The 21816-nt window shown below is 37.4% G+C and overlaps 2 protein-coding genes across 4 annotated transcripts in view; both read left to right on the top strand.

The window, feature by feature from the left end:
* Window positions 1-1252: 1252 nt before the first annotated feature.
* Window positions 1253-17306, top strand: LOC311074131 (uncharacterized protein). Of its 2 annotated transcripts, XM_084100486.1 has the most exons (18): window positions 1253-1929; window positions 3614-3781; window positions 3875-3975; window positions 4058-4172; window positions 4273-4344; window positions 4599-4714; window positions 7325-7481; window positions 9620-9750; window positions 9894-9990; window positions 10084-10362; window positions 10535-10666; window positions 11082-11234; window positions 11697-11914; window positions 12064-12232; window positions 12364-12486; window positions 13054-13806; window positions 14232-15519; window positions 16623-17306. In XM_084100486.1, the coding sequence occupies exons 1-18, from the start codon at window positions 1492-1494 to the stop codon at window positions 16673-16675; spliced, it is 4563 nt and encodes a 1520-aa protein (XP_083956612.1). In that variant the 5' UTR covers window positions 1253-1491; the 3' UTR covers window positions 16676-17306. The 2 variants fall into 2 exon arrangements, with proteins under 2 accessions (XP_083956612.1, XP_083956613.1); XM_084100487.1 differs by lacking the exon at window positions 1253-1929 and having other exon boundaries at window positions 3645-3781; window positions 3885-3975.
* A 1287-nt stretch (window positions 17307-18593) lies between these two features.
* The window catches only part of sipa1l2 (signal-induced proliferation-associated 1 like 2), a 65317-nt gene continuing 62094 nt past the window's right edge, over window positions 18594-21816 (top strand). The window contains exon 1 of one of the 2 annotated variants that reach the window (XM_084100079.1): window positions 18594-18732. The gene's annotated coding sequence lies outside the window, so the exon portion shown is untranslated. The remainder of the gene's footprint in view (window positions 18733-21816) is intronic. The other variant, XM_084100078.1, reaches the window with a different exon arrangement.

Here is a 21816-nt window from a genome sequence, read left to right as displayed (position 1 = left end):
TCAAGCTGTGGCTGTCGTATCTCTGTGAGGTATCTCTGTTCTTTGTACAACGATGTAGAATTAGTACAATTAATCTTTAAGTCTAGACAAGCAGTGACATTAACCAGCCCTATTATACTGTGCTTATATATGTCTGGACATGTTGGTAATTTCCTTCGGTAGTGCTTTATTTTACAGCCCTGTTTCCTTTGTAACAACATACTATGTACTTATTATAGTAATTACAATAAATGGGTAATAACTGGTACTAACCCTCCTACACCATAACCTTAACCCATGAGGTTACCTATATTAGAGTATTTTCGGTTACACTTTATTTTAAGATGTCCATATTAAAGTGTAATTATACATTTAATAACTGAGTAATAATAATTAACTGCATGACGTACTTACTATAGGATTATGTTTTGGTTTAGGTTTAGTTGCATGTAATTATGCATAATTTATAGTTACTACTACAGTAATTACATGTGTAACAAGGACACTGTATTACAGTATTTTCTTAGGTAAGTACACTGTAAGTGCATGTATACTGTACAATAAAGTGCAACATAAGTAAATAGTAATTCATAACATACTGAGTGCTATATTATGAACTTTAAAGGGTGTTAAAGTAAACTTCATACAAAAAAATCACACAAAATAAAGTGTCAGGTCTATCAGCGTTTTGACTAATCCTCACAGTCAAGTGCTATACAGTAGCTTGTTCCAACACACTGTACCAAACACCTGGTTTGAATCAGAGGAGGGCCACAGCCAGAATGTGCAATGTTTTCCCCTGTTGCTGCTCTGTAAACATTTAGATAATAGTATGAGACTACCACCGTCTCAACCACTTACAGCCTCCTGCATCTGCACACCTATTTATCTGTTTATTTAGTTGCAGGAAGTATCCAAGCATATCTTTAGATGAACAAAATGGTGCATATTTTGAAACATAAAGGAAAATGTGATTTGTATGCTGCATTAAATCTGACAAAAAATTCAGACTGCATGAAAAAAAAAGAAAGTGAAAGGGAACAGCTGAGGAAAAATAAATGACATCATTGTCGAGAAGCAAGGCCTCAGAGAGGGCTTGACTCTGTGTTTCTGACTCTTATCTTCCCACAACTTCTTATTTTAGGAGGAAGCTTTTACAGCTTGGGTTTACAGCCCTCTCTCCCTCCAAATGGGGCCGTGGCTAAGTGTGATGACCTCACCCTGTTTCTACTAAACTCTCCCTACTCTTCTCCTCCCTCAACCCCCCCCTCTCGCTTTCTCATAGTCTGTGCAGAAGTGAGGCTTTGCAAGAGTCACGTTCTCTACAGTTCCTGCAGTCTGCATCTCAAAAGTCTCTCAGAACAATTCAGACTGGACCATTTTAGCTTAAAAGACTATAACCTGACTTGGTTGACTTCAGGCTTGTAATTTTATCAATGTTGCAGAAGAAGGATTCTTTTAAACAATGAGAATGATGTTTTATTGTTTTATGGTCATTTGCTCCTCATTCTGATGATTAAAGCAAGAAGAGCAATGAAGAGGATCCAACCTTTTACTATCGGGACTAAGTTATCTGTCCCCTCCGAGACAAAATGTTTGGATTATGTGGGAATCATCCTTCCTGTACCGGGTCTGGACTGCTGTGAAATGAGAAACGACTCAAACGATGACAATTCTTTCTTCCATCAGGAGAGAGTGTCCACATCTACACCAGTGGAGGGACTTTCAGACGATATTAAAGAGGAAGATGAGAGGGATTCTGTGTCCCCATCAACTTCCTCCAGATCTATCAAGAAGATTGCTATGTGTGCAAACGCTGAAAGCCAGATCAACTGCCATGTCACTGACTTTAACGTGACAGACTATGAGACGAATAAGCCAAGTACTTCTACTGAAAAGCTGTTTCTAGTTGAGGAAAGACTGAGTGACAAGTCTGGTGCACAGCTAGAGGTGAGCAAGAATGCATTGTTTTCATGTGTTGGACATTGTTTCTTAGCTGGAAATTATTTACACATATAGCCTACATACAGTATTTTTTAATTTTTTTTAAATATGTATATATATATATATATATATATATATATATATATATATATATATATATATTATTTTTAGAGTAAATTTTTCTAGAGTCATATTTTATTTTTATTTTATTAGAATCATATTTTTGTAGAGTCATATTTTTATGACTAAATATATATTTTTTTTACATTTTTATACAATATTTTAATTTATAATAATACATATTATAATAGTTCCTATATATCCCACTTTAATATTTTCTCCTCACTGAATGCAATTTTACAAACAAAACATAAAACAAATGTCTGCAGGATCATAAGATCATAAAAACCACAACAGCATTTGCATTCTTTTCAAATAATTTTTTTTTTTTTTAACTGGCATCACAACATATTTTTCACAGGCGTCACTGCTCCATATTTGTTTCTCTCAGTTTCAGTCTCTCGCTGTTTTTTATGAGCTGTTTGTTAAATTGTTACAGTTACCGCTTGCCCATGCACTCACTCCACAGTTTCCCACAAAAATAGAAATGCAGCTTCTCATAGCGTGCACAAATGAGTACAACAAGAACACATTGTCTTATTGTGAGAGGAAGAAAAAAGAAGAAAAAAAACTGTGTGGATTATTACAGTTTTGCACACTGTGCTCATTGAGATGAGGTCATAGCCAGGCCCCTCATTACACAAGCCCACAACCGAGATGAACTGGTAATTTCCACAAAAAATGGGAAGTAGTTCTAAACTGGAACACAGAGGGAAGGATCTGAGAATAAACTGATGATAAAACATGGCACTACACTAATGATACCAAATAATATTTAAACTATTGGTCGTGATGCACTTTGTGGCTAAATAAATGGCAAATGATGTAACAGTATTCCACAACTTAAACTCGATTCGTGTTTATATGTAAGTGGTAAAGCCATAAAGCCATAATATAAATGTTAGAGGGCAAAAGGTGTGGTTTGCCCGCTGTTACAGAATTTTAACACCATGTGCTGAGGATGCAGTCATCGCAGTGGTGCAGAAGACAAGTTAAGAAATGCAAGATCTGCAACATAAAGCACCACCGCTAATGGATGAGATCATTATTTGGAAGTACCACACCTTGCTGCAGGCTCATGTATTGTTGGTGGGCCAACAGACTCTGATCCTGCTATTAATGTGATTTAAATCTAAAATACATCATACAAATCCCCCGGGTGTCCTAAACACAGGTGCATAAATATGAGGTGTTTGCTGTGGAGATAGTTGATACCTCTGAAGAAAATGTCTTGGCATATCATCTAGTAAGCAATCATTTCGAATCAATTTGGCCTTTAATCTATACTTCATGTACCCAAACAAACAACAGGATTTTATTGCCTAACAGCTGAGAAACTGCAGAAGAACCAGATCTTAGTGTGCAAGACGAATTAGTTGGAACAACATAGAATGATGTAAGATATTTTGGGAGATTTACGAAATGAGAAATAGCCTGTTGGTCTATAAACAACTTTCAATCAGAAATTGCTATTTCACAATAAATTACAAGGATATATATATATATATATATATACACACTGCAAATGAAATGCTATATATCTTTAGACTGTGACTATATCTCATTACAGACTGATTCATGGACTAAAGGAAGGAAGATAAGGAACCTTCATTACGATAACAGCATGCCAGCTTTCCCATGTGATCAACCAGAGGACGCGGCTCACAGCCAAAGGAGAGACCTCAAGGACATTGAGAACTCTCTCATCCAACTGACCACAAGTCTGGACTTGATGCAGGTTAAATTCATTGTAAAGATGTTTCTGTTTTGTTTATTAATGTGTCTTGTTGAACTATTACCTCATGATTGCTTAATGCATCTCCTGTGCCAGGAGGAACCAGAAAGACCTCTTCAGGACACGTCAGATGGTGTAGATTTAGGATTGGAAATGTTTAGAACAAAACAAAGCCCGGGGGACCACGTTGACAAATCGTAAGATTTCCTGGCACTATGGAGAGTGGAGAATTATTGCACTTTTGTTAGTGATACAAACTAACAGTTAGTTTCTCTGCAGGTGGCTGAAGTTGAGATCACTCCTTAGGGACTATCATCAAGATCTCATGTTGGCACTAGACGTTTCATCGTTTTACCAACAGGCTGACAGCATCATCGGCAGCATTAATTGGAAGGTTGAGAAAACAAGCGTTGATTAGTTTTGGCATTTAGAAAAGACCTCAAACTGTCTTTATAAATAATACAAGTACTGATCCAGAATGAATTTCGTTGCAGAGGAACCTTGTATTGGCGGGCGAGATCCAAAAAAGCGACAAAGAGAAGAGAGAAATTGCCTGTCAGATCAATGTAAGTCTATCCATGATCTCATCAGAGGAAATAATGTCTTCTTGTGTAAACCTGAATTTGAGAACATGAAAACATATGAACCTGACACAGTCAGTTTGCTTTTTTTATGTATGATTTCTCACTATACCAAATACTAGTCCGTTATATTAGTCTCACGCACGCGTTTTTTCTCTGGACTGTAGCATATGAACTCCAAATGAATGATGTCATTTCCTTCCATGACCCCACCCCTCTCTGGACAACTCTCTTTCCAGATGCTGAATGAGTCTGCGTCTCGCCTGTCAACTCTCCACCCAACCCTGGCCAGACGAGTTACATGCAAACAGGCCGAGGTGAAGGAGAACTGGGCACTTCTCCAGGAGTTTCTCCGGTAAACGAGAGTCTCCTTACTGCCATTGTCCTCCTGTGGACAAAAAACAATAGTAAATAAAGTACTTGAGAGCAGCAGTGAGGTCATATTTAAGGCTTGGAATAGTACATGACATTGTGCTAAAATGGAATCCATAATTGTCAACAACCAGGAGTTGAGCTGACATGTGGTTTAGTGATGTAATGTTATGGTCTTTTATTTCGATATTGACCAATTGCAGAGTCTTAGATCATGAATGGTAGATGTTGTTTTAATCCAATTGCTATGTATTTAGTTTCAAACTTAATTGCACGTTGGTCCTGAGTTTAAGCCGTTGGCAGTTTATGCAATCTTTTTAATGGGTGATTCTGTTATAAGTATCCAGCAGGACAAATATCACTTAGAGCTTACAAAAATGTTATTTTGCTTACTGAACGATTTTTAGATCATTTTATTAAACCACGCATGTCTGGTTTAAAACGTTGCCAATACCATTAAAGGAAGCTGTAATTAGTGGCTGAGCTAACGTCACCCTTCTAATTTACAAAATATCACATTGGATCATGGCTGTTATCACAGAACAGTCAACAGCTTTAGACACAGAATTCCACAAATACTCACACCATTATGGAAACTCAGTCAGATTGGAGTGTGACCTCTGTGACCTCAATAGTATGACTTCTGAAAGTGTTAGCGAGGAGATACAGAGGAACTGAATGACAGACAGGAAGAAAAGGAAAAGGTGGTTGTAGATGAACAAAGGCTATAATAGTGGATTTAGTCTCAGTACTGGTGCAGATGTGAGGAATAGCTCATATGTATGGTATGAAGATATGATCAGAGACAGGTACTCTGTTAAAACGCATCTGGAGGAATGCACTGAGGAAGGAACTGATAAAAAATAACTGTCTGAATATTTGTCATAAATCTCACTATTAAAGCAACTAATTCAGATAAACACAGAACGTTTAAAACAACTAAGCGGAATAAAATAAACTATACATTCTGAACTCAAAATGAGAGTTTTGTGGATTTTAGTTTGCATCTGTAAGGCTTTTGAAAATGTACTTTTAGCAGATACACATTTATAAAATTTTATTAAACACAATTTTATTACATTTATCTTAAAAGTCTTTCAATTCTAGGAAATGGAACAAATATTGATTGATTATTCTAAATTTACACCAACTGGAAACACACGTACACAAAAATCACATATATGGTACTTCCAGTGGCCTTCTAGTCATTAGTCATTGTCAAACTAGTCATTGTAATTTTAAAATATAAAATTCTGTCATGAAACTCTAGATGGTGCAGGCTGATATGTCCTTAACTCAATCTGCTTGCTGTCACATTGTTCTCTATAGGGCAAAGCTGATTGGTTCCTGCTGTATCAGCAGCCAATGAGCTTGCTGCTCAACTTTCAAATACCTGGTCAGCATCTGGTATTTGCATAGCAATTTGCAGCACTCTTTCAGAAATCTGTCACCTTCCCCATGCTCCACCTGTCTAGATCTGCTAAGGGTAATTCATGTATGGTATATTGTACAGCAGCAGAATGTCTTACTTGCTCACAGCAGTGTCGTCTATTGGCAGTAGCAAGTACTTGCTCTGCAGCAGCAGTGTAGCAGATCTTTACATTGTTCATATTAACATTGTCATCCATTACCATGTCAAACACTCTGAGAGTTGTCATGACAGAAATATATATGCGAAAATCAATAACTTTGGAAAAATGAAGAAACAAGGGAGGAATGGACCTTAGTCAGGTTAGACGCCATATTGAATTGATGAAAATGAAAATGAGGTTGTGATGGATAGACAGTCTTTACAATGGCATGCACTGTATAAAGGTCCTAGATGACGTAATTTTCACAACTCACAACTTTTAAAACTGTTATGGCGTTTTTGGCTACTGAAAGTTTTCTTTTGGAAAGATGTTTCGTCAGCAACAAAGGTACAATCCATTGACCACACTGTATTCTATCCCTCACAGCCTCATTGTCATTCCTGTCCAAAAAATTAAATATGGCGCTATAGGTTAAATATGAATATATTCTTAAATTAATATGTTTTGGTAATGGGAGTAAACCCACAGCAGCCAAGACTTCTATATACATAAATATTGCCATGATGATTGTACTAATTACTGTAGGTGGCGCTATACACCAATTGTTAGTTATTTGCCATTAAATTAATTAGCTATTTTTTTTAAATGCAGCAAACAAGCCATTTTGGCTTTGTCGACAGAGATGGTTACATTCCTTTTTGGCTCTTTCAACAAGTCCTCTATCACTAGCTCTGCAAACACACCTTTCCTGAAACTATGAGCTAACCAGACAAGAAGGAGGTGACATCATTGCTTGCATATCCTGCCAACAGTAATACATACCCAAACCAAAACAATTGCTGCAAAATTCATCCAGGATTACATAAGCAGCAGAGATATGATGTTAGTGATCTGTGGATATTTTTATATTTTCAATCTGCAAGTTGTTACCATTAAAGATTTACAGTCTACTGGCTTGTATGGTCTAAAAGTATGATGAAATATCATATGTTTGAAATGTTTGAAGAGTAATGATGCCTCAGTGGTGCCATTAGAGGTAATGTTTTGTTCCACTTCTACAGGAACCAGAAGACAGATGTGTCTTCAAAACGTCCGTCAACTTTACCCGTTGATCCTCCAACCACATGCCCTGACTCACAGAGCTTTGCTAGAAATGAGGGTCACAGCATAATGGGAAAAGACGTCAAAGAGGAGCAAAACCGTCTCAGAGGATTTGAGGTTAGTTGCACTGCCTCCAAAAACATATGTCAGCGTGTGATTATAAATGACCAGTCATGACCACACAGAAAAGTAGATTGGTCTGAAATTTCTGTTCGGTGAGACAATCATTTACAATGAGGCTTTAAACTGGTCTCACTTGACAGACAAACTTCTATCTAGACAATGATATTACTTTAGTTTTAATTGCAAAGATAGAAAAAGAGTTCAAATCATGCTTGAGAATGATGCAAGAGAATGTAAGTGACCTTCAGCAAAACCACAACTGAATCCTCAAATCCAATCATATTGGCTTTCCTACTCATGTGATTTCTATAGAGGCCTGTTTCTGCCTCAGATTAAACAAAAATAATAATAAAAGTAATGCGAGATGAAGTTTAAGATAATAAAGTCACATTTTAAATATAAAGTTAAACTGTCATATATAAAGTCACAATTACCTTATGTAAATATAAAAACATACATATTTTTTTAAGTTGAAATGGGCTTCTCCAGATATCATATAACAATTAAATACCACGCAAACTTACCACCATAATAACAGGGCATTGTGAGTAGTTGCCATGGCGTTGCTAAGGTGTTGCTAAGTGGTTTTAAGCATGTTGCTATGCAGTTGCTGAGATATTTTAAGTGGTTCTAAGCATGTTGCTATGTGTTTGCTAAAGTGTTCTAAGTAGTTTTAAGCACGTTGCTATGTGGTTGCTAAAGTGTTTTAAATGGATTTAAGCATGTTGCTATGTGGTTGCTAGGGTATATCTTACCAGCCTAAGTCAAAAGATACCACCCCATGTGTCTGTGATATTTTGGTGTGAATTATCCATGATTATACTATGGGGCAGTTGAATGCTTGAATCTTCTGATTAGTTGAAGAATGTTCTCGGCTAAAGTAGTTCCAGGCAGGTTTTGACCGAATTAGCTACATGTCCATATCACTTCGCCATTTTTCATTTCAGTTATTTCAAAGGTCCTTACAGCTTACAACAGCAAAATAATCAAAACTCAAGTAAATGAAAATAGTAAACAATAGGATAAAAACGACAAATTATTTAGATGTTTTTTGCCACAAAATTATGTTTTATGTATGGAAAGCAGCACATGTTCTTCCACTCAAATGCACACACATACATTACGGACACACACTCGCACAAAAATGTGTTGTTAGCATTGCTCTGACGATTTTATATGTAAAATAGTTAAGCAACTTCCCAGCTAACAATGTTTGGTTCCTAGAACATTCTTTTTTACGGTTTGTTTTTGGTTAGACAGGAAAGTTTTCTAAATGGAAATACAATGTTACTTTTTGGTTTGTAGAACGTTATTCTAACGTTCCCCTAACCTCTTTACTCCTATATCATAACAACCACACTGCAACGTTCTGGGAACATTATTTTATGGTTTCAAAATAATAACATAAAATAACTTAACAGAAATTTTTATTTTTAGGTTATTTACCTCCCTGCAACGTTCTGGGAACGTTATTTTATGGTTGCAAAAAATAAAACCTAAAAAGAACGTTCCTAGATTGTTATTATTTGATTCTCAAAACAATAACCAAGCGGGAACCAAATATTAACGTTAGGAGAACGTTCTGTGTTTGCTGGGTTAAAAGCTACATGACTATTCTCTCTAGTGAGGTAACGCCGCTGTTCTTGAATCAGATAAAAGTGCAGTTTCGCTATTAGTAGAGAAGCTGCTGCCGAACACTGTTGAGAGATGCACAGAAATGCTTAATCTCTCTCTCTCTCTCTCTCTCTCTCTCTCTCTAACAACTGAATTAATAACTACATTAGTCTGCTATCAATGGTTCAAGCCTCTGTTAGCTCTAAAACGTTGTTTTGGAATTAGCAATGGAGTTGTGGGATGAGATTCGTAAGAAATTAGTCCTACACACAAGAGCGTTTTAAGGACAAAAACCTGACAAATGTCTTGAAAAACAGCATCTAAACAATGTCTTGATGTGTAGTATAAGTGGAATAATTGACGTCGGGTCATTGAATTATTAGAAAATAATGCACACCCAAGGTGTAACAGCCATGACGTGCATTACCATCTCATGTGTGCATTATTTTCTAATAATTCAATGGCCCGACATCAATTATTATTAAACATATTATATGCCTAAAAATGTATTTCTGCAGTGCTCTCAAGGGCTGTGGGCCCAAAGGATGTGGAGTCCAGTTGAGGAATGTTCTGTAGGGAGTCGAGGCTCACTGTCGGAGAGCAGCTGTTCCAAGCTGGACAATATCTCGGAAAAACAGGACAGGAAGAGGTGCAATTTGTTTTTTATTTCACAATGAATCTGTGGATGACTGATGAAGTAAATTATCCGTAATTGTGTGATGTCATTTCATACAATGGATTTCAAGATGCAGTTGTTGAGTAAAGTTTGATTAACAGTTAATGCTTTCCCAGCTGTATCGCCCAGATGGCTCAAACAACCCCTGTTTCCGCTCAAGATTGTTTCATACCCAATAAGATGGTGAAAGAGTCAAAGACATCCACTGGAATGGTAATACGATTTCAAGATTTTTTCATAACAATGCACTAAACTGATAAATGATCTCACTTTCTCTTTTCATCTCCTTTTGGAAATTGAATAAAGAATGAAGAGCATGACTGCTCAAAGCAAAGACAAGACCACAAAATAGAGGAGCTCCTAAGCCAGGTGGAGGTCCTTTGGGATGCTCTGCAGACGAAATATGGAGAGAACAATCAGACTGAACCAGTGGAAAAAAACCAAACTGGAGATAAAGCCGCACAGATGGTATCAGAATTCACACTTTCAAACCATCTCCCGGAAAATGTAGAAGGCGGCAGTTCAGGAATGCTTGAAAAGTTCCTTGAACTTCTGGATCCCACCGGATATCACAAAAAGAGCCAAGTAAACCAAACATCATATACAATATTAAACCTCTAGTTTTAAGTGTTATTTTTTTATGTGGTAATTATATATAGCATGTTTCAGACTCATAACATGATGTTTCTGTGTATGATTTTAGAAAATGTAATGAATACAGTTCAGGACCACTTACACCATTGTGAATCTGCTTTAGGATGTTCCTGGACCACTGCATAGGCAAGAAATGGCTGAGGATGCCGAAATGTCACTGGGTTTACTGAGTCATCAAACTGATCAAGAAAGATCCCAGCAACAGGACCAGACCACTGATGAACTACAAAGCTCGGTAGAATATGAGCTTGTTTCACAAAGCGATGTCCAACATCAACCTGATATTAGAGATATACATATAAATAAATGGCATGCACAATATTTCACCAATTTGTATCGCACTGCTAATATTTTTTTTCCAAAACATCTTTTGCAGCTATCTCAAAAAAGTTTTTGGAAATTTAAATTATTATATAGTAACTGTATTTTATAGTAACTATTAGTAGTTACTTTGGGAAGGAAAGTAAAGTTAATTCAGTGAATATGTCTAGCATCATTAGTTTAAAGATGCCAATTGGTTGATATTTTATGAATTACCATTATGACATTCTGACATTAAAAGGCAAAGTGTCCAGACACTTTTTGTGGCTACTGCATGTTTTTTCATAGTCAATCGTATATCAGTTAAGAGCAGATTTGTCTTTCCTCAGCTATCTAATCTAACACTGCGGATAAACCAGCACCTCTGCCGCTGTGCTGAGCTCAGTATGGACCTCCTGGATATAGAAGCAGATATGGCTGTGCTTTGTGACTCTGACCTCAGTGGTCTGGAAGGGCTACAGGAGCAGCAGGATGACCTAGAGGTCAGATAATAAAAAATGTATACTAATGTATACTAGAAGTTTATCACTATTTGAATGACCCCAGAGCAGTAATTAAAGGGATAGTCCACCCAAAAATGAAATTTCTGTCATTACTTGTTGTTCCAAACCTGAGTTTCTTTGTTCTGCTGAATCAAAAAGAAGATATTTTGAAGAATGTTGGTAACCAGATAGTAGACGGTAGTCATTAACTTCCATAGTATTTTTTCCTATATGGAAGTCAGTGGCTATCGTCAACTGTCTGGTTACCAACATTCATCAAAATATCTTCTTCCTGCAGTAGTTAAAGATGAGCCCAGCTTTTTAAGTATTAAAAGGTTGCTAAGATTAAACAGTATTAAATGAATTATAGGTCACATTTAAGGGATTTGTTGAATGAGCTCATAAATGTCACACTTTTAATCAGGTTGTCATTCTAATTAATAAAATTTTTGTCTCACAAAGGCTCATTATAATATCATTGAGTCAGAGGTGAGAGAGATGGAGAGACTAGCCAGACAGCTACAGGTTCCTTCCCCAGAGGAGACAGACTCTCTCAGGGAAGAAGTTCAGGCGATCCTGCAGGCTTGGGAGGAAGTAGGCCGCAACATGACTGAGAACAGAGGCCGCCTGGAGAAGTTTCACCAGATTCAGGACTACTTTGAAAACTATCTTGCCATGATGTAAGAGAGAACATCTGACTAATTTTGATAATTATACATTGTGAATATTTCATGTTTGATGTCAACAACTTAAGCAGGAAATACTTTCCCATATGTGGTATTGTTATATTATATTATTTTAGCACGGTCTCTCTTTTTGTGTCCTTTAGTACGTGGACAGAGAACACCAGATCCTGTCTCCTTGCTGGCAGCTCTGCTTGCAGAGAGAGTGAAATTGCAGAGATTGATCACTGCATTGAAACAAAGCTGGATGAGTTTAGCAAACTAGCTGCAGCTGGTCAAATGCTTATGCAAGATGAGAGTCAGTTTAAAGACATTGTGAGTGTGTGATTGATTTACTCACTGTTACCACATGGTCATCTAAAAGCAATGTCAACTGTCTTGCGGCGTCCATCTGCAGAATATTCGTTATGATGATGTTTTCTTGATTAACATCTTCCTGTCTCTAGATCAAGGAGAGAACAGATGAGTTGGAAAGCATGCTGGGATGGATCCAGGTGAACTGGCACGCTCAAAGAGAGCAGCTTAAAAGAAACAAGGATGGGAGATCAGAGTCAACAAATGAACAGCAGGTTTCTAGATTTTTTTTTCCGACATCTTTTACAAATGATGTAATTTAAAACATGTAAGGGATAATATTCAGTCATGTGATCATTATATCAAAATGAACCCCGTCAGGATCTTGTATCACCCTGAAGGGGTCTATTTTGCAATAATGGCCATCTGACTGCACATTATCCTGCTTAATAAACAAATACTTATTAAAAAAAAAAAAAAAAAAACTTGAATTACTATATTATTTGAGAGGAAAAAGTGATACAAGAGATATAAAACACAACTAAGTTGAAATCCTTTACTTAGGACAACATTCTCTTAAATAGTTTAGTTATTATTTAAAAAAATCACAGCAAAATTCTGCAAATGACATATCAGAATCATGCATGTTAGATAACGCCATAATTTTAAATAATGCAGATATGTTAATCCCTCATTCATTAATTATTTCTCTTATTTTAAATAAATACAAATTTATTTTATTTTTTAAATAAAAAAATAAATACACTATAATTGAATTGATTAATAATACAATTAAAATGCAATTATTTTTGTACTCATTTTAATTTTTTTTTCTTGTTTAGGCTATGCCTTTCAAAAATCCTTCTGATAGTCTGTGCAGTACAAATGGAGAGGTCAAAGGAGGTGCTACTGAAACACAGTCATCTCAAAACAACTCCGAACAACAGAGTGGGAGACATGATGTGTCCAGTGTTGTTAGTCAGGAGTCCTGCCTTTCAAAGGCATCGCTAGGCTCTAGCATCTGTCTCATTTTGACCTTTGATGAACAGTCTTCAGGCATCAACCAAGTGACAAAGCAATGGTCACCCAACAATAATGACATACATGAAGATTCAACAAGCAGCACTCAGGTGGACAGACATCAATCACAAGACAAAAACTCAATGCAAATGCAACAGCCACAAGAAATGCTTCTGGTGAAATGGCCGAATGAATCAGTCATGAGTAAAGAGACCCAACAAAATTCATCTTTTTGGAATCTTGGACAATTGCAAAACAAAAACCATGGAGAACCCGTCCAGTCACTAAGCAAACAGGAAGTATCCAGCCTTTTGTCCCCATGTAACAGTGAATCATCTTTTTGCAACCACCTAACAGAGAATTCGCAGTCCATCAACAACCAATCTAATCTGCGATTATCACCAGACACTGATCAGGTGCAAAAACTATCAGTCATGCATCAAGCGCAAAACCCTCAGTCACCAAACTACAAACAAGACTTGATGCGGAATGCAACACACAACAATCTAGAAACAAACCAAAACCAAAGTGATGACCACCTGCGGCATGAAGTGGCAGCTGAAGTCACTCATAGAGTAAGTAAGACTTCAAAAACTGCGTTAACTTCAGACACATTCCAAACTGAGCTCAAAGCTCGCACACAAACCAGACATGCATGTGCTTATTATTCTCCCGGCTCTGTACATCCTGTCCCATGTGGTAAAACAATGACCTCATGATTAAGTTTCCATGGCATGGCTTTGAAAAGCCTCCTGGTGGTGTGTATTGTAATAATGCGCTGTGAAGCCGCCATATAGGATTTATTAACTTGGCATGCAATCATATTAGTCATGCATCAGCTATTGCCATCACAGCTGTGTGTGTATGCATTCAAGAGCCATATAATTGTCAGTTTACAGAACGCTTGTGGGCCATTACAACTGACCGTGGGTTTGTTTTTATGAGAGTGTAAGTTGCATCTCAGCTTATCTAAAGTTTTGCATTCATCTTTCTATGGCAGGTGTTCACGTATTTACACGTCTCGGATAGTTACAGATCTGCAGGACGAGTCTTGGAGGTCCTATCCCCACCACATGCAGAAGGGCAGGACATAACAACCTCTGAGTTGGGTTCCTCCTCAGTTCAATCGCCCTCCTCCTTCTCGCAAAATGTCACAGCTGAAAGAGGAATGGTTTACAATCACAACAGATTCAAGGCAAGTTCTTTGTTCAAGATTAAAGAGCCGATCAGAAGTAAGGAGGATGAGCAGAGAAGAAACTCTACGCTTGGCAATGTAAGATTGGAAAGGTCTGGCAAATCTTTAAGCATTTTCAGGCGGAGGTGTAACACTTGGCCAGAAGGAGAACGGAAAGCGAAAGAAAGTCATTCAAACTCCAATCTTCAGGTTTTCATAAAAAAAAACATGTTACCGGTCATTAATAACAAATCCAACCCTTTTCCAGAAGACAGTTTGCCCAATGCTGTCAAGACTTCAAGTGGACCAGTTAAAAACATCTGCTCTTATTTGTCTCTAGGATCCACTCTTAGCTTCAGTCTTCCCAAGAACTTTCCCAACAGTGTCTCGGACATTGAAAATAAAGAGGAGATTGAACCTGTGCAGATTAATGATGACTCAAACAACCAAACATTACCATCAACTCGAACTCCACAATTAGAACTAGAGGTGGAACCAATGATTCAAATGAGACAAACTGAAAAAAACCCGGTAGATATGGAAGATTCTGAAGATACAGAAGAACCTGTGGTCAAGACCCAACAATTGAACCAAGTTTATGAAAGCACAGAACCTGCCTTGAGGGTTTTCACATTAGTTGAATATGAAGGACCTGATAATGATTCCTCGAGCTGTCACAAAGCCTCTCCTCCAGTGGTCAATGGTTCCCCATCAGTCAGTCAATGCAGGCCTCTATGTCCTTCTTCATCCTGTGGTCACAATTGCTTTAGTGTTCATACCAAAATAAAAGACCTGAATGGCCACTTATACAACACGTCCAAACATGTGAAGATAAACGCCTCAGAAAACCTGTTCCCTAATGGCCAGGGCTTCCGTAAGAGAGGCCGTATCATAGACTGTGGTGTGAGAGACTGTGCAGTGTGTTTCAGTGATACAGTGAAAGAGACCAGAGTAGATTGTGCAGAGAAAGCAAACATCAGCACGGAGGAGCTTCTTCAGCCAGGGCACTGGCTGTTTCAGCAGGAGGAAGAGGAACTGGAAGATATCTGGAGAGGAAGAGTGGGTAATCTCACTTCAAACTGTGCTGTGGAAAAAGATACAGATGAAGAAACAGGTAGGAGAGGATTCTTACAATAAAGGTTAATGACTGATATTGAATTTGTCATATTTTGTTGTTTTCTTGTTATTTTTAAACTGCAATTTGCACCAATATAATGCCTATATACACTATAGTTCAAACGTTTTTACAGAAATTAATACTTTAATTTAGCAACGGCATAATAAATTGACCAAAAATGACATTTACAGTGTTACAAAATATGAAATGAATAAATAAATATTAAAATGTATCACAGTTTTCACTAAAATATAAGCAGCACAACTGTTTTCAACATCGATTATAATAATAGATGTTTCTTGAGCACCGGTATTCAACATGATTTCTGAAGGATCATGTGACGCTGAAGACTGGAGTTTCAGGTTTGCGTCCAATCGTCCAATTAATTGGTCATCACTGAAAATTATTTGATAGAATATTAGACAATAGAGTAGTGCCGTTCTTTGGAGACACTGACATGTCGTCATATGGTTAACTCGTGCCATATTCATATTAGTGGCTAGACTATGTGACCTGCCAAAGTGTGATGTGATTAGCAAATAGCTCCATCTGTTGGGCATGTGCACAGTTCAGACGATTCTTCAATACTCCATTGAGCAACATTTTATGTTTTACTTTTAATTGAGCAATTGTTATGAATGATAACACATCTAATATAATGTGAATGTTGCATTGGAGAAGTACAGGCTATACATAAAGAGCTACAGGAATTGTATACATTTTACTGGTGGGACACCTGCAATTCTGGACGAAGAGAATGAAAAAGACAGTGTCTGTAATTGAATTAGATATTTTTATGCTCCAGTTATTAATCATGAAATGATATGGCCTTTATTACACTGACAAATACTCCAGGCTGCAATAATGACAATATCTCATGGGGATAACAGGGAAATTGATCGCCATGTTTGACAGCTGTGTTGGGCCCTAAACACAGCTTTCAAAATTAGGCCAGTATTTCCCTTTAGACTTAAAATTTGCTTAAAATTGAGAACATGAATGAGTATATGATATGACACATGCAGATTTATAATGAAAAACAAATGAACAATTACATTTCCTCTTTTAATGGCTGGTTAATTGCTTTTTTTTAATTGCAGGGCTATCAATCAAAACCAGCAGGGGACAGGTAGCACACCCCCTCCATGGATGAGATGGTTATTTTGCCCATGTAACCCCATCACATCATTGGCAAGATGGGTTATTTCATGGATGGGATCGTTTTGAACATCTCATCATTTATCTGCTGTGCATTTACTATGCTGTACATGTATTATTGTATTTTAGTTGTATTCCTCTCTATATCAACATGGTAAATTTAATGCAAAACTGTCTTTCTGAAGGTTGATCCAAGACCCACTGTATAGACTACAGTGCAGACACACGATAGAAGTTTGAAATTACCATTGCCCAACTCCAGGTGGAGCCCTTGTCCTGCTAGTAGTGGAAGGTTTAACCCATGTGCAATAAAAAGGCACCTCTGTACACACCCATTTCGAGCTAACAACAGAATCATCAGACCCAGAGACATCATCCTGCTGATTCGCGGAAGAAATAATAACAAGACTGTCATGAGAAAAAACTTGCATATATGGCATTCCCTTTTATAACCAGACTATTGTAATAAGCTGTACATCTCAGAAAACAGTTTGTAAATCACTATCATGGAGCATATATGACATTGAAGGGATTATTAATGTGTTCGTGTGGCCATAAAGTGCTGTTTTGTTATTCTCACACTTACATCATTCACTATTTTGCACAAAATAAAACTGAGACCACATAAGTGTCAGTGTGACTTGTATGCTGATTGCTTCAAGCCAATGTAAAGAAAACATGTAATACAGTCCTGGAAACACAACCCTTGTCAAGCTACATGTATAAGATGACACACATATCACAGGGTATCTCCCATCAGATCTAAAAATAACTTGACATTTTACTAGCGTGTAAGGTTATTCATACCAATAATATGAGGCTTACATTATTAAAATTCAATTTATGACAAATTAGCCCCTCTTGCATGCATTAGCCTACAAAAGCTGTTAATGTTTGATTCAGTTAAATTTGGAAAACTTTTTAGGTATGCTGCCAGTTAAATTGAAGGAAATTCATCATAGACAGGTTTGTGTGTATTGTGAAATTGAGTTACTACACAATCTGTTGATGTCATAATAATAATAATAATAATAATAATTCATTACATTTATATAGCGCTTTTCTCTGCACTCAAAGCGCTTAGAAAATTAGTCATAATAGAAAAAGAAAATGTAACAATTTCATTATAAGAAACACCAGGCTTTACACTAACTGTTACATTATTTATTTTTATTTTTTTTAAACTTCACTGGCTATTTACTTAAACTTAGATGTCAAGTAAATACTGTAGTATTTAATAATGAATAACACAAAATCCATTCTGTCCATATCCACTGTTCACATCTATTCCACTGTTGCAAAATGTTTGCTTCAAGGCAAAAAATAAAACACATTTAAGCAAATCCCCATTGAAATTATTTATAACACTAAATGTGATTTTGAAGGGTGAAAAAAGCTCGAAGGGGAAAAATGTCTCCCCCACAACAGAAAAGTTTTTAAATGACCACCAGGATGTAGTGTGACCAAGTCAAAGCATTTTGCTTGTTTATTCAACGTCATCCCCTCACTATTAATTGGCATCTAGAATGCACAATGTGCTTGTAAATATAGGCTATGGGTATGTTACCCTGAGGCAATTTCATGGATTAAATGATTGTTTGCTTACAAATGCATACATTAACATGTAATTTAAAAAGTGGACGTTTATAGAACTTTATTTATCATCCCTAAAAAACATTATTTAATAGGCTTATTTACATGGTAGATATAATTTACTCAACATGAGACTATTATGAGTCTCAAAACATCGTTCCAAACAGCCCCTTTAAAGTCATAGGGCGAGATTGACAGGCCAGATAGCAAATTATAATCCTCTATGAAAGGAGGAGGAGTTCTGTGTCCACCACGGCGAATCAGCGCGTAGAAGAGGCGGGCTTTGTGCCGGTGGGGCTGTCAGTCAGCCGCTCGCTGTTGTCCTGAGATCTGTTGAGTTGTTGCGCTTCTATTGTGGAAGGCGCGTCTCTTTGGGAAATAACGCGTGTATTGACACAAGGAATCGTTCGTTGTATAATTTTCCACATACAATGGGATTGTCGTCTCGTCCTTGGCGAGGTAAGATGACTAACAATTGAATCTGTCTCTTGTATTTGAACTTGTTCCGAAAGAAACTTTTTCTTATAGGTGAACTCCACGGAGTGGGTTTTGTCCATCCACCCGGCTCCACAGCGCGTGTGTTTTTGGTTTTAACAATAGATTATTTCAGGAAAGCAGCGGGAAATATTTAGCTTTGTTTTAGATAAGGACAATTCATTTGTTTATATGTGCCGTTGCTGATGCCAGCGGGCAGTTTCGTATAGCATTATTCAGTGTTTGGGATAGCCTAGGGTGAATAATAACAAAACATCCTACAACACATTTGTTTGCACTCCAGCTGTTGTATATCTGCGATTTGCGTAAACAAAGTTTAATATTTATCCGCTTTGTCGTTGTCTTTTCACTTTAAAACTTGTTAGGCTATATCGTTAGTTCACCCAAAATTTAAATTGTCATCATTTACTCAATTAATTTCCTTTCAAGCCCTTTTGACATTCTTCCGTGAAACAAAAGTAATCCACACGAGTCGTTAAATATATTCCAAGTCTTGTGACGCCATGTGATAGCTTTGTGTGAGGAAGAACAGGGAACAGGCCGAAATTTAAGTCGCTATCCACTCTCCATTCACTTCAGTTAAACGCTGAATTGTTCAGAGTCGGATTTGTCTGATTCTTGAACAAATCATTCCGCGCGTCCGTATATGCCTACTTCCCTACTATAAAGTAAGCAGAAAGCTGTATGCCAAATCAGTAGGATGGCAGAATACTCGGTTTCATGAAACAGTAAGCAAACTCTCTTTGGTTCAAAGTGTGGAACCAGCCATCACTTTGTTATCCCATAAGACGAGCCTTTAGATTCAAAGAGTTGAAAAATTAAAAATTCAAACATGAGGAATGTTAGTATGGGATTGGATTTATAGCCTATTGAACACTTGCTCACAATTCAGATTGCTTGCAATTTCTGCGATCTGCAAATTAAAAAAATAAACAGATTTAAACGAATCATTCACAAATTGGGTATGGTTTTCACCCACAAACTCGCCCAAGAAGTTCTAGGGCAGATCTCCCAAATCTTCAGTGAATAATGACTTTTAGAATAATGATTTAGTTTTTTGTTTGCACAAAGGGGCTTCTAACGGCTTGGAAAATAGCGCACAACTAATGCAGACTATTTTTATGTTAATTTTATGGTGATTTTGTGCTCTTTATAAAGGCTGTCATTGATTGTCATTATGGAAAAGACATTCTTCAAAATATCTCCTTTTGATGCCCATAAAAGAAAGTAAGTCGAGTTTGGAATGAGATGAGGCTTGATCTTTTTCGTGAGAACTATTGTTTCAAAGCCTCACAGTCTCAAAGATCTTTTATCATTTTTGCAAAATGTCTACTACTGATTATAGGTAGGCTACATTTTCATTTTGAAACACATTTTGATGATCTTCAATCTAATAGCGTTAATGCTCATTCTGTCACTGGTCTTCATACTATAAGAGAGATCATCCGAAAGTACTCATTATTCAATGGTGTTGAAAGCCCTGCAACGGTCTGAAATGGATTAGTCTCGCTTAATTTGTAACGCTTTAAAGAGAAATAGTTTTTTTTTTTTGTTCCTTCAGCAGTAACCTTGGCAGCCAGCTGTTGCTCCGAACATCTTGGCAGTCTACCCAGTAAATCTGCGGTTTTATTCTCTCTCCTGGGTTTGGAGTTTTTGATGCCCAAATTGGAGGGGTTTGTGTGCTTTGCAGGCTGAAACCCTTTGTAGCTCCGCTGTCTTTGTTTTAGGTGCATCCATTATTCAAATTCAGACAAATACTTTGTTCTCATCTGTTAGAAACTGAGTGGCATGTAAATGAAATGTCTTCATCAAATGGAGACTACAGATATCCGCCCAAATGTCTTGTTGCATGTCAAATGAGGTGCAGATGGCTGTGAATGCTCATCTCATAAGCTGCCATATATTTTATTGTTAAATTAATTATCAAAACTCCAATGTAATTATGTTCAGCCTAGCTAATTTTGTCAGAAACCCTTCTCTTGAGAGCAGGGCTTGGAGCCAACCAAGAAACACATCTGTGTCCTTTTGGTTTCAGCTATAAGAATGTTGTGCTGTTTCTGTGAAATGTTCATATTCTCACTTAAATGGTGATATACTGCTGAATGAATACTCATGCTGCTTTGTGTGGTTATTTGAAACCCCCTCAGGGTGGATTAGAAGTCAAACACCCCGAATGTCTGACAGCAGGGAACCCGTCAAAAACACTTTCTGTGTGCTCAGAGAGTTCAAATCAATGGGCTTTGTGTCGCTACCCCTGACAGAAAACAGGCCTGAGGGCGATTTGTTTGTGTTAGCGGATTAATTTCCCCTCTCTCGGTGTCATGGCGGGCACCTGTCAGCACTGAGGGACTCTTCATGTGAACCCTGTGGGACTTTTCGGCTTTCTCAACATAGTGCGGTCAGGCTAATTAAGTGTGCAGTCTTTTCTTCAACTCTCTGGTCTCGTCCCTCGGGCCTTTGACCAACCTCAAGATCTTAGAGAAGGATCAGCAGATGTTTTTCAAATGGTTTTGTGCTAAATGTGATTTAGGGAAATTATAGCTATTAGATGCAGCTGAGTTTGAGCTAGCCCTTGATTGACTGTTGATTGAGTTATCTAATTCTTGTGAGACCCCTTTGACCCTAGCAAGCAAATCAGAAGACTCCTCCCCTTTTTCATTGTTCATAGATGACTGTCCAGTGTGGGTGGTTGTGTATGTTTGTGTGTCTGGCTCCATGGGAAGACTCCTCAGTATTAGTTGTTTCCTCCGTGCGTTTCTGGTTCCCAAGGGATGGTAAACAATCAGAGCATATTTGAGCGCCCAGATCCTGAATGGTAGGGCAGATTATGTGCATAGTTTGCATAATTCACAGATAATGGAAAGGAAATAAGTACGGATGTGTTTCAAGTTTACCAAATCAAGGTCAGGAGTTGAGAACACCTCAGGGAACAAGATCCAAATGGCTTAATTTGAAGACTAAACAGCCCCTGCCCTAAGTGTGACCTCTTTCTGGAAGAGTTTGTCTTTTGCCTCTCTCAGAAAGGAAGTATTTTATTATCTCGAGACT

The sequence above is a fragment of the Abramis brama genome (genome assembly GCF_963993115.1).
Source record: "Abramis brama genome assembly, chromosome: 23".
NCBI classification, from domain to species: Eukaryota; Metazoa; Chordata; class Actinopteri; order Cypriniformes; family Leuciscidae; genus Abramis; species Abramis brama.
Note: the sequence above shows the minus strand (reverse complement) of the source record. Positions and strands in the feature narration are given on the sequence as shown.

Bases quoted from the DNA above. Each gene is read 5' to 3' on its own strand.
- LOC311074131 (XM_084100486.1), top strand. From the start codon at position 1,492: ATGATTAAAGCAAGAAGAGCAATGAAGAGGATCCAACCTTTTACTATC. The intron at 10,667-11,081 runs GTAGAATATGAG...GTCTTTCCTCAG, and splicing joins CTGATGAACTACAAAGCTCG to CTATCTAATCTAACACTGCG. The intron at 11,235-11,696 runs GTCAGATAATAA...TGTCTCACAAAG, and splicing joins AGCAGCAGGATGACCTAGAG to GCTCATTATAATATCATTGA.